General features: G+C 35.9%; 1 protein-coding gene across 1 annotated transcript; it reads left to right on the top strand.

Moving 5' to 3' along the window:
• Positions 1-3,981: 3,981 nt before the first annotated feature.
• LOC137827622 (N6-adenosine-methyltransferase non-catalytic subunit MTB) lies at positions 3,982-12,266 on the top strand. The gene is made up of 6 exons (XM_068633831.1): positions 3,982-6,734; positions 7,148-7,231; positions 7,366-7,470; positions 7,587-7,695; positions 10,775-10,926; positions 11,735-12,266. Exons 1-6 carry the CDS (start codon positions 4,365-4,367, stop codon positions 12,173-12,175), a joined length of 3,261 nt encoding a protein of 1,086 aa, XP_068489932.1. The 5' UTR covers positions 3,982-4,364; the 3' UTR covers positions 12,176-12,266.
• Positions 12,267-12,759: the final 493 nt, after the last annotated feature.

Genomic DNA, 12,759 nt, shown 5'->3' with positions numbered 1-12,759 from the left:
TAATATGAAGAATGTTGATAACATGAATAATAATAATAACAATATGTAGTATTGGTAAATAATAATAAAAATCAAATAATAATTAAAAATTTAAAAATAAAATATGTTGGATTTATCCACAAATTGAAGTTGATAGGTAACTACTATTTCCATTACTCACGGACTGAAGTTGGTAGGTAACTACTGTTTCCATTACCCACATATTAGAGTTGGTAGGTAACTACTATTTATATTACCTACACTGGAGTTGGTAGGAAGTTATTGTTTCTATTACCCATGGACACACTATCTGTAGATAAATTACCTACGCCAACTACATACAAATTTATATTAATAATATTTAATATTATTAATAATATTTAATACTATTAATAATTTTTAATAATATTCATAATTTTATTAATATTATGAATATTATTATTATGAATAATATTATTATAATAGTTAATAATGGTATTAATTTTAATAATAATAATATTAATGAAATTAATAATATGAATGATATTAAATATATGAATAATATTAAAAAAAATTATATTATTAATTATATTAATATTGATAATCATACTAATAAGTAGAATAATAATCATATCATGACAACAAAACATGACAGATCTAATGATTAAAACTTCTTTGGTAAATAATAATTAGAAATAAAAAAATCAAATATCTGCAATTTACTTTTACCATTAATAATAATTATAATAACATATATAATAATTGTCAATAATATCCTGAAAATAGACATTAGTAATATTGGTAAATAATAATTAGAAATAAGAAATAATCAAATAATAATTAAAGATTTAAAAATAAAATATGTTAGATTTACCCACGGACTGAAGTTAGTAGGTAACTATTATTTCTATTACCCACGAACACACTGATCGTAGGTAGATTATCTACGCTCACATCACATACAAATTTTGGTCCTTAAGTAATTCGTAGATAATGTTGATTTATCCACAAAATTCTTCCGTAAATAAATAAATTCTTTTAGTGTTTGTTAATAATATCCTGTAATATATTTTGAAAATTGATGTATGTGTGTGTATAAAAAAATATTTTGTGATGGTGTATGTTTTGCTCTTAATTTGATTCTTCAAAATGGTTTAAAAGTAGTTGACAACTAACTAAATTCATAGTATTTCAAAACGTTTTTAAGTATCTTAAAGCACTGTATGGAATGATTCTTAAATTTAAAGAGTGTGTAAGTGGTCCAAGCATATACATGAGCACTAGTTATATCAAATGTAATTGAAAGATATAAAACTTTTAAAATTCTAAAAATGGTTAGTAGAAATTATAAAAAATCTCAATTTTTCAAGGAAAGGAATATTAGAGAAAAAAAACGTGTCAATTCCTATAACTATTTTATGAGAAAATACATAGAAAATTGAATTAAGTTATCACAAAGGAAATGATTTGGAATATGAAAGAGAACTTTTAAAAATATTAAACTAAGTGTCATGTGGGTTAACTTTTGAAGTTGTTATTCATCTATTGTGAAAGAGTGATTTCATAAAGTATTACTATAAAAAATGGATTTTTTAACCTATCAAGACAAAATTAAGAATATGATAGAGAAATTTAAGATATTATTTAGGATTCAAAGAATTTCCATCTTTATTGTTTCTCTTTCTTAATCACCTAAAGTATTTCTTTTATCGTAAGAATGACAATGTAAAGCGGGCTATGCGCCCACATTCCGATAAGAAAAAATGAAAGGTGGATTGACCATGTTAACCCATTGGCCCACTTAGACTAGTCTTGCATAACTTGCAACCCGTGCGAGCTAGTTACAGATCGAGGTGGGTCATTTCACATAATTTGTTAAATCTTCATCCTCAATTTCAACTCTAGAAAACACATAGCTAGCCCTAAAACATGATTCATCCTCCTGCCACTCCCGCCTCCATATCCTTTAGCTTTTGTTGCGACTGCTCCTTGGTGTTGCCCTTCGCCACAACACTCGAAGCCCACTGCATAATAACTACTTCACTTTCAACATATATTGTGTCAGGTATTGGATATACATATTGTATATATTATTGACCATTGATGGAAAAAAATGTTGAATCATTCGTTATTGTTGCAACATCATTTGCTCCTCATACCCATTTTCAAGTAATTTTGACCTCCAATGAGTGTGTTTTGTTGCTTCTTTAATTACATTTTCTTTTTCCTCTTGATTGAATATATTCTCAATCCCTTTTTTTTCACATTGCATGTGAAACAAAAATTTCATAGTGATTTCATTATACTTGTTAAATGTATTATTTTAAAAATATTAGATAAGGTGTTATTATTGTTACATGTTCATGTTTGTTTAGACTTAATGACTTTAAAGGCATTTATTCCATATATAAGATATTCCATTTGTTGCATTTTGATAGTCATTTAATTGAAGATTGTTTCCCTTTTTATAAATAACTACCAATAATTGGTTTTTCAAACTCTTAATTATCTTTATTTTAAGAGTATATGACTATAAGATATATGTGTTCTAGCCTATCCTGGATAACATTGATCCAACAAATTCTATTACTTATATTCTAGCCTAGCCTATATGTCGATATATATTGAGTTGTTAGAATAGAATATATGTGAATATACAGAGTTGTTAGTTAAATAAATATATGCATAAAGTTGATAGTTGAATATGTAAAGCTCTTAATCAAGTGGAAAGTACTTGAGAATAAGGGTGCACAAGATTCTCTTTTGTTGTTAGCATTGTGAGTAAAAGTGCTAGTGGACAAAATATTCTCCTATTGTTAGCACCCAAACATGAAAGATGCACGTGAGTAAGTGGTTTTCTATTATTATTTTATGCTTTCAGTAGAGATTATATTCTCGTGAGTGAAAGCTGTTAAGAGGAATAACTATAAAAGGGTTTGAGACCCCGTAAAGGTACGTTGTTTCTGAGACTTAGACTGAAACTGATTACGATATTTGAATGCTCTTTTTGTCAGAGTGTGATTAGAGTCCCCTTTGTCCCAACAGAGTCATGTTCCAGAGTGTCAAGAGGAGACAGATCAGAAGCGAAACTCTATACTCAGATCACCTGAGATCAATCCACGAGAACCATTTTTAAATTATACTTTCATAATGAACATTAATTCGTTTTTAAATGATGTTGAATCTAGAAAGTATACATGAGTATACATTCTAGAATGCTAAATTCAAAATTTTAAAAAGTTATCTTATCTTTACAACGTACAAAATCCATAAGAGAATAAAAATACAGTGAATCTTCACACAAAAAAACAACAACTAACCAATCAAATATAGTAGGTCATAAAAACTCAATCAAGAAGGAAGAAAAATAAGAACCCCAACCACTTTTTAGTTTTAAAACCTTAAAGGGCAATTTCATTTTTTCTTACCCTAATTTTTAATTCAAAGCAAAGACGGCTTCTTCCTGCGCCTTCATCACTTCTTCAGTCACTTTCATTAATTTTTAAATTATCAAAATCACCCTTCAATAAAAAGATAAAAATAAAGACAATGTTTTACACCACGGATTACGTAATCCAGAAGTGAAAAATTACAACTTTCAAATTACGTAATTTGAACCTATTTAACAACTCAAAATATCAGATTATGTAGTCCAAAACTTATTTAAGAAAATAAACCTACCGAATTAAGTATTTCGAAAGTAAAAAATTACCATTTTTAAATTACGTAATTAGGTATTGTTAATTTTTAATTTTTGATTTTTGAATTATATAATCCGTTAGATTTATTTTCTTAAATAAATTTCGGATTACATAATCCGATATTGTGTGTTGTTAAATAGGTTATAAATTATGTAATCTAAAAGTTATATTTTTTGACTTTTGGATTATATAATTTGGATGCTGTAATTTTTTATTTCTGCATTACTAAATTCATAGTGTAAAACATTGTTTTCATTTTTATTTTTTACTGAAGGGTAATTTTGGAAAATTAAAATTTTATGGAGGTGGCCGAAGAAGTGATGGAGATGCACGAGAGCAAAACATTAGAATAGTTAGGTCCAGCCCAAACTAGGTTTGCAATTTTCGGGTTCCCCAGACAACTTCCGACGCCGTATCGTGGTAAAGAAGTAAGAACCCCTTCATCTTCTTCTTCTTTCCCTCTTTACTCTCTCTCCACCCACTGTCAACAACAAGAACACTCTCCGTTCCCATTCGCCGGTAAGCCCCTCTTTTTCCTCCTCTCAATTTTGTTAGCGAATCCTCCTCCAAGATTTCATTTATTTTCTCATACAAATTACATTTATTAAGAAAAACCCCAGCAGAGTGAGTAGTTTGGGCGAATTCATGTGCGCCCGCGAGAAAGTAGTAGAAAATCACATTGAGTTTAGATTTTGGTAGTTGGGGATGGATTCGAGCGACAGTGGTCGCGGTTACTCCAAGCGCGAGAGGGACGATGAGGATTGGGAGTTCAGCGACAAGAGGAAGGATAGGTCTAGAAAGTTTGGTAGCAACGGGGACGAGGGTGAGGGTTCCGACGGAGGCGCCAGGAGGAAGCGCTCTAGCAGGACTGATAGCGACGATTACGATTCGCGCTCCAAGGGGGCCAAGAAGAGGCAGGAGGAGAGCACGTTGGAGAAGTTGAGCAGTTGGTATGAGGATGGGGAATTGGACGATAAGTCCGCGAGGAAGCGCGCCATGGACGGCGATTTTCACGAGAGTGTGGTGAGTAAGGAGGATGGGAAGGGTGATGGTGGCGGTGGAGGCCGGGAAAAGGTTGGTCATGAGTCTCGGAGTTCGAGGAGGAAATGGGACGAGGTTGATGCTAGCAGTGTAAGGAGGTCGCAGGATGAGAAGGGGGAATTCAGGAGTGGGAAGCGCGATAGTTCTAGGGATAGGGAGAGGAGTGGATCTGCTAGGAGTGAGCATGGGGAGGGCAAAGCCTCTGGTGCTGATAGGGTTGTGAAGTCTAGTAGTAAGGAGGATAGAAGGGGTGATTCCGAGAGAGGGAAGAGTAAGGGGAAGTCGGATTCGGTGGATGCTGGGCGCGAGGAGAGGGTTGAGAAGCCCAGGCATCATAGGGCCCTTGGTTCTGATGGGGCTGAAACCTGGGATAGGTCGTTGAATGCAGAGGAGGATGGGCATGTGCGGGTTAGGGATAAGAGTGCTAGGGAAAGTGGGAACTCAAACAGGTCGAGGACACCTGAAAGGAGTGGAAAACGCCATCAAGATTTGGAAAACTCTGAGGTTGATTATGAAAGAAGTGGTAGCTTTAAAAGGAAGGAGCATGAGGGCGATGGGTTTAAGGATGATAGATCCAAGGGGAAAGATGATGCATGGAATGACAGGAGGAAGGATCGGGAAAGTTCCAAAGAAAGTTGGAAAAGGAGGCAACCGAGTAATGCCGACAAAGAGAAAAACGAGGAGGGTGCTTTTGATGACAACAGAGATTGGGAGTTACCTAGACATGGTTATGAGAGGATGGACAATGAAAGGCCTCATGGACGGTTTGGTGGTAGAAAAGATGTGAGTAGGGGGGAAGCTGTTAAAACATCCACAAAGTTTGGGATTTCGAATGACAATTATGATGTGATAGAGATCCAGACCAAGTTTTATGACTATGGGAAATCAGAATCTATGTCCAACCATACTAAGAGAAACGAAGCTCATCAGCAGTACAATGCGAAATCTGGTGTTAATGATGAAGAATGGCCATATCATCAAGAAGAAAGAGGAAGGAAGAACGATGTATCTGGTGATGATCTGAAGGAGAGATATACAGATGATGACTATGATTTTTATGGGGGAAGGGGAAGAGGTCAGAAAGGTGGTGTATCTGCCCGCAGTACTGGTGGCCAAAGTTCTGGCAGTGGTGGCTCACAGCCTCAATATGGAAATCCGGAGTCTGGTTCCTTTAACAGAGCTGGTCCACAAGGAATGAAAGGTAACAGGGTTGGTAGAGGAGGAAGGATTAGGCCTACTGGGAGAGACAATCAGCAGGTTGGAATGCCATTGCCAATGATGGGATCACCATATGGACCTCTTGCAATGCCTCCACCTGGACCTATGCAGCCTCTTTCACATGGTATGTCACCTGCTCCCGGTCCACCAATGTCCCCTGGAGTCTTCCTTTCACCATTTACTCCTGCTGTTTGGCCTGGAGCCCGAGGTGTCGATATGAATATTATAGGTGTACCACCTGTGTCTCCTGTTCCCCCAGGTCCTTCAGGTCCAAGATTTAATGCTAGTAATTTAGGGAACCCACCAAATCCGGCAATGTATTATAACCAATCAGGTCCTGGAAGGGGAATGCCCCCAAACATCTCTACTTCTGGTTTTAATCCTCCAGGATCAATGGGTCGAGGAGCTCCACCTGATAAATCTCCAGGGGGATGGGCTCCTCCTAAAAGTAGTGGAGCTCTTGGTAAAGCTCCTTCCAGAGGTGAACAGAATGATTATTCTCAAAACTTTGTTGACACTGGTATGCGGCCACAAAATTTCATTAGGGAGCTTGAGCTCACAAATGTTGTGGAGGACTACCCTAAGCTTAGAGAGCTTATACAGAAAAAGGATGAGATTGTGGAAAAATCTGCATCTGCTCCTTTGTATTATAAGTGTGATTTGAAGGAGTTTGAACTTTCTCCTGAGTTCTTTGGTACAAAGTTTGATGTCATTCTTGTAGATCCCCCATGGGAGGAGTATGTGCACCGTGCCCCTGGTGTGGCTGATCACATGGAGTATTGGACATTTGAAGAAATAATGAATCTCAAGATCGAGGTAAGCTATTATTCTGTTTGTGTAATTCATTATTTTGTTAGACTTGTTTCAGTCTAAGCATTTCCATCCTACCTAGGTTTCAAATGCCAGTGAAAACCTTTATGATAATGTAAACTGGTTGGGCTAATTACTAATTATTTGTAGTACTCTAACTGTAATAAAGGATAATGTTAAAAAGGTAAAGTAGCAAGAGAGTGTGCAGTATTGAAGCTTTTGCGTACCATATATAAATTTCATTTTTGTGCTTCTCATCATATAATGATCTATCCCATCAGAGTTATTTTAAAAGTTAGTTGTATATATTAGTTTCTGTTATATATATGACACTTCCTTCTTTTTGGTTTCCATTGTATAAGGGCATAGTTTGTTATCTTTTGAATTAGACATCTCATTTGTGCTTCTCCTTTTGTAAGGCTATAGCAGATACGCCTTCTTTCATTTTCCTTTGGGTGGGTGACGGTGTAGGCCTTGAACAAGGTCGTCAATGTCTAAAGAAGGTACACTATCTGAATATAGAAATTCTTTATGGGATATAGCATCAATTGTTGGTTCTGGTTCTTTTCATATTATGTCTTCTATTTCTTAATCTCTATCTTGTCTGTTTTTCTCTTTATTGGTGTGGTTTCTACAGTGGGGATTTCGTAGGTGTGAAGATATATGTTGGGTAAAGACAAACAAAAGTAATGCAACTCCAGGATTGCGGCATGATTCACATACTTTATTTCAACATTCAAAGGTCTGTTAAAATTAGTCTCAAGTAAATGCGCAGGTTCAGATCAGCATTTGGGCTTGTTATATATAGTTATTTTTATACTAAATATACTTAAATTGTTTTGTTTTGTTATGATAAAGGAACACTGCTTGATGGGCATAAAAGGAACTGTTCGTAGAAGTACTGATGGCCATATAATTCATGCCAATATTGACACAGATGTCATTATAGCTGAAGAACCTCCGTATGGTTAGTATTATGATTTATCAATTGTGCCTACAAAATAAAAATCTTAATGTTCATTCATGAATTTGCTCTTTCTCTAGTCTCTACCTGGGTAATGTTTTCTGTGTTAGTAATATATCTTTTCCATTCCTGCTATGGATCGATCTCTACTGAACTGCAAAGGGGGATTAATTTCAATAAATTTTCCATTTTCTTATTAATTCTGATCTAGGTCTATCAAATATCTTATTTGGAAAAGATAATGTCTCAGACTAACCCATCCAATAATTTGTCTATTGTTGGAATTGGGATTTTGTTGGGTACAGTGGCCATGTTTTGGGTTCTATAATCAATACAGAATATCCAGCCTCCATTTTTTTTTGTCCAGCATTACTGGACTAGAGTAGGGATTGAAGCTTGGTCTAACTAGCATTCATTATTTCATTCATAGTTTTTTCTATTTCATTCTTTTATAATGTGGGTACCTGTAGGGTCAGACATTAGTAATTCAAGCTCCCTCTTCCAATATAATGGTACAACCAGTCCGTGGTGTTCTCAGAAATTTGCTTAAACAATAGTTTTATGACCTCTTGTATGTAGTTTAGGCTGCACAGTATACTATTTCCTGTATTCTTGTCACCAGATTGTCTACTCCATCTTGTAGAATGTTATGCTTATACATAGTTTTTACAGATGCCACTTATCAGTGCATGGAAGGAACTCCCTTAAGATTGACATTTAGACCTGCCAGCTGATTCTTCGTGTTGGCACTCTAAATTTCACCCTTGTCTCCCACAACCACTTCTCACGTTGTACATGCCACTTTTTCTACTGTAGGCAGGTTTGGAGTGTGGTCCATATGGAAATACTGCCCTTGTTCGTGTTGAAGTAGATATTGGGTCTTGTTTCAACTTGGGTTGGAGTTGTCCTGGTTGATGATGAAGCCTGGTTGACAAACCAGTTCTGTTGCTCAAAATGGGCCTCCTTTTTCAGTGACTCGGTTCTTTTCTTAAAAGTTGGCCAAAGTCCATAAAAGTTTGTGTTCATCCTAGAAGTGACTTTTAAGTTCAGTCCATATCTCCTTTTCAGCACATTTATCTGTGTTCCCAGTAACACTCATGCCACAAGCTCAAATGTCCTACAGTAACTCACTCTCCTCATCTGTACACACAAAGGAGAATATTTTCAGGTTGAAAACATTGAATAATAGCAGATTGGAATCGATTTCGGTGGCACGAGAACCCCGCTATTGAAACATGTTTAACACACGCCCCTCCATTGTCAGCATTACAGCTTACACCTGTTTTCTTCCTGCCATGGAATTCAGGTAGAAATACCTTTCGACCCTGTTAAACCAGATACATGCATCTTCACCCAATAATATGAGATCAAAAGCAAGAGATTGGGTTTCCTTCCTAACTGTAATGTTACCACTCTGCTTGTTTCATCTTCTGTGTCATCCCTACTGTTATTTAGAGTTCTCCTTCATGGCAATTCCTGGATCAAATGCCAAAACTCCTCTAGCATGTTCTCACTTTTTTCTATCTCATCTTCTCTGCCTTCCTTCGTATGCACCACATTTCAATTGCATCAACCCTCGCTAGACCAAAACAAGAACACGTGAACTAGTTAAAAACTGGACAAAAACACCTGAACTGGGTAATTTTACTGCATTATTCGGTTAGCAGAATTACAGAAATTGAAGGTAACATTGTGTTCAAAAGACCCTGAGCTCTCGCTTGCCCACTTCCACTCTTTTACTGTCTATTTTTCTCTCCCTTCCTCCCTTAATTCCCTTTTAATTGCTTTATAAAATCATTCAATTATTTCCATACATAAATCATTCAGTTACCCTTGAATTCTTGATTGCTGCACATGCAGTATCATAGTAGTCAAAGTTCAGAACCTTATTTCTGTTCTAGGGCCTGCTATATATGATAGGAACCATGCGAGATCACTGGGATTGTCGCTGAAAATCGAAAAAAGATGAATCGTCGTTTCAAGTTCTGTTTTTGGTCAGTGGTTTAGGTCAGCAGTTTTTGTTCGTTTTGAGCCCAATAAAAAAATGACTTTCCCTTTCTTCACTTACAAATAAATGGCTTTTGTCTTCAACTCTGCACATGGTGTTCGTCTATTTCCAGTGCATGCGGTGCTTGGTGAGATTTTGTTTCTTCATTTGGGTGTTGTTCTGGTGCTGGTTTCCGTTTTGTTTCCCTCGCCTTCGTGCATTTCTTATTTATTTCTTCATCTGTGTGTGGCTTCTTTCACATCTCCTTGCCCACCGAAAAGCAATTGTAGTCACAATTCATGGTTAGTTTTCACTTTTGCATCTCCTTGATTCGTTTTTTTTTTCTCTTTCATTTGTGTCTCCCCTGTTATCAACTTATATTTATTTTATAAAAGAAAATGTTGAAGCACAGTTACATTGTAATGGCTTTGGGAATTGGGGCTTCTAACCCTCCCTCTAGTGATGCTGCCGTTGACTGTTCCTTCTCACAAAATGTTCACTCTAAAAAAGTAGTAAAAAATGCTCTGGGTAGTAAAAAGCAGACTTAGTTTGGAAGCATGGAATATTAGATGAACTTAAGTTCGATGAAGTATTGACAAAGTGATTGATTTTGTTTTCATATATATATATATAATACTTTTGTAGAAAGTAAAATCTACGACCTGTGTTATGATCCTACGATTTTGTGAGCCCTCCGCGTACCTAACCATAATCTTGATTTTGACTACCTTGTGCAGTATGGCACACTATTGTTCAATTCGCCCTTTGCTATTTCCTAACAGACCTTATCAGTAGGTGATTTCTTAACAAAAATTAAGTAGATATATCACCTAAAGGAACTGTGATATTTGCTTCTTTTCTGGGAACTTTGATCATTAATACTGTTTTTTATGCTTCTGACAGACTAGGGTCACCTTGTTAATAACATACCACTGGCAATAAATTTAAGTTATACTTGAACTGGAAAACCAAAATTATGTGAAAGCTGTTTAAGATCAAATGTTTGGTTTCTTGAAACCGCTTGCTTCATCATTGCTGTGTTTGTTATAAAAAATAAAATGGGCTGATCTTAAAAATTTTGGTAATATTTTACAGGTTCAACACAAAAGCCTGAAGATATGTACAGGATTATTGAGCACTTTGCCCTTGGAAGGAGGAGACTAGAACTATTTGGTGAAGACCACAATATCCGAGCTGGCTGGCTGACTGCTGGTAAAGAATTGTCGTCTTCAAATTTTAATAAAGAGGTAAGCAATTTGAGATGCTAGTATACGTAGATCACATTTTAGTTGATCCTTCCTATCTACGTTTTTTAATTTATGTTAATATAATTCATGTAATCTTTTTTCTTTAGAAGTTGAGTAAATCGGGGAGCTATTTGTTCCTGATAGGATACTGTGACTAGTGTGTTCTGAGAACAGTTTTCACATTATTGACTAAGTCTAGAAAATATATGCATGCATCTAGTCCTCCATTTTTAATTGTGTTATTTTGTGTGGTGGCTCTAACCCAATTGAATTCATTTGTTGAATGTTTGAGAGGTACATATCAGAAAGTTCATACCATATAATTCTGCCTATTCTGCTATAGCTGAGAATTAGGTTTATCATGCACATTATCAGTTGAGGACAAATTAAGGTTCTAAGTTAAAAGTTAAATTGTTGGAAAATTTTCGACCACTTTATCAGCCCTCCTGCATCACTATAGTGGTACTATTGGAACACATTGGGAAGGTTCGGCTAAATTAAATAAATTAACCAGACTCTAGTAGCCAACATTTGAGTTTTTTTAAGAAACTTTAACCAAGTTAATTGTGGTTAGCATCAACCATTAAGCTTAAGCCCATACTTTCAACTGGCCAAACATTCTTGTAATGATGCGTTTTATCTCGACTCTATTTGTTTCTATCAGCGTTTTATGATTTTATTCTATCTTGGTTGGATGTACAATCTGTTGGCTCCAACAGAGTTTGTACTCAATATTATCTCCGTTATTCGATGCTGATTGCCTGTGTTCACCTGACTGGTTACATTGATTGGATTTGGATAAATTTAGGCATATGTGAAAAACTTTTCTGACAAAGATGGGAAAGTCTGGCAAGGAGGTGGGGGAAGAAATCCACCTCCGGAGGCACCTCATCTGGTGGTGACTACTTCTGATATAGAGGCTCTTAGGCCCAAGTCACCAATGAAGAACCAACAACAAATGCAGCAGCAGAATTCAGTATCCATTTCTTTGACGACAGGTAGCGGGTCAAACAGAAGGCCTGCTGGAAATTCACCGCAGAACCCACCTGCACTCAGTGTCAACCAAGATGCATCAAGCTCAAACCCTTCTACTCCAGCTCCTTGGGGTTCACCTTTGGAGGGCTTCAAGGGACGTGAAGGCTCTGTATTGCCCTCAGATGATAAAGTAATGGATATATACGGTTTTCATGGGCCAACACCTGCGGGCTATCTAGATTTTGAATCTTACAGACAAATGAATATGTTGTAGCATAACTTTAAGGATAAAGTTGCTTGATGATAATCTTGTAATTTTTCCCCCCAATATTAATGGGAAGAAAAAAAAATTCTCATTCTATCTATTCATTCTTTCTGGTAGCATTGGCGATTGCATTGTTTAACCCGGGAGAATAAAAGAAAGCGTTGGATTACTGTAAAATTAGATATATCCCATGTATTATTGTATGGAATGCTTAGATATAATTTCAATTTACATGCTTCCCGTGACAGTGATGGATCATAACGTTAAGATTCGCGATGTACAAGCCCTAAACCAAATGGATGAATTAGTAAGCAGAAGGGATGTTTGGTCCAACTTACTTGATTTTAATCTGTTTTAATTTCTTAGTTGTAGTTTTAGTTCAGAGCTTTATTATAGGGTGATAAATGGTGGATGGAACTGTGATACATTGTTTAAGAATGACTCCATTTCAAAACCAGAATCACCATCACGAAGTCGGATTTCAGGCTTTTAACCTTTTCTACGCCACTAATTTCTTTTGGACCATTTCTCATTAACCAATTTATTACCAAAGCAAAGTTCAAACAAAATACCGCTAACTGTTAAATTACATT

This window comes from Phaseolus vulgaris, chromosome 7, assembly GCF_000499845.2.
Source record: "Phaseolus vulgaris cultivar G19833 chromosome 7, P. vulgaris v2.0, whole genome shotgun sequence".
NCBI lineage: Eukaryota > Viridiplantae > Streptophyta > Magnoliopsida > Fabales > Fabaceae > Phaseolus > Phaseolus vulgaris.
This window is presented reverse-complemented; position numbering and strand designations above follow the sequence as displayed.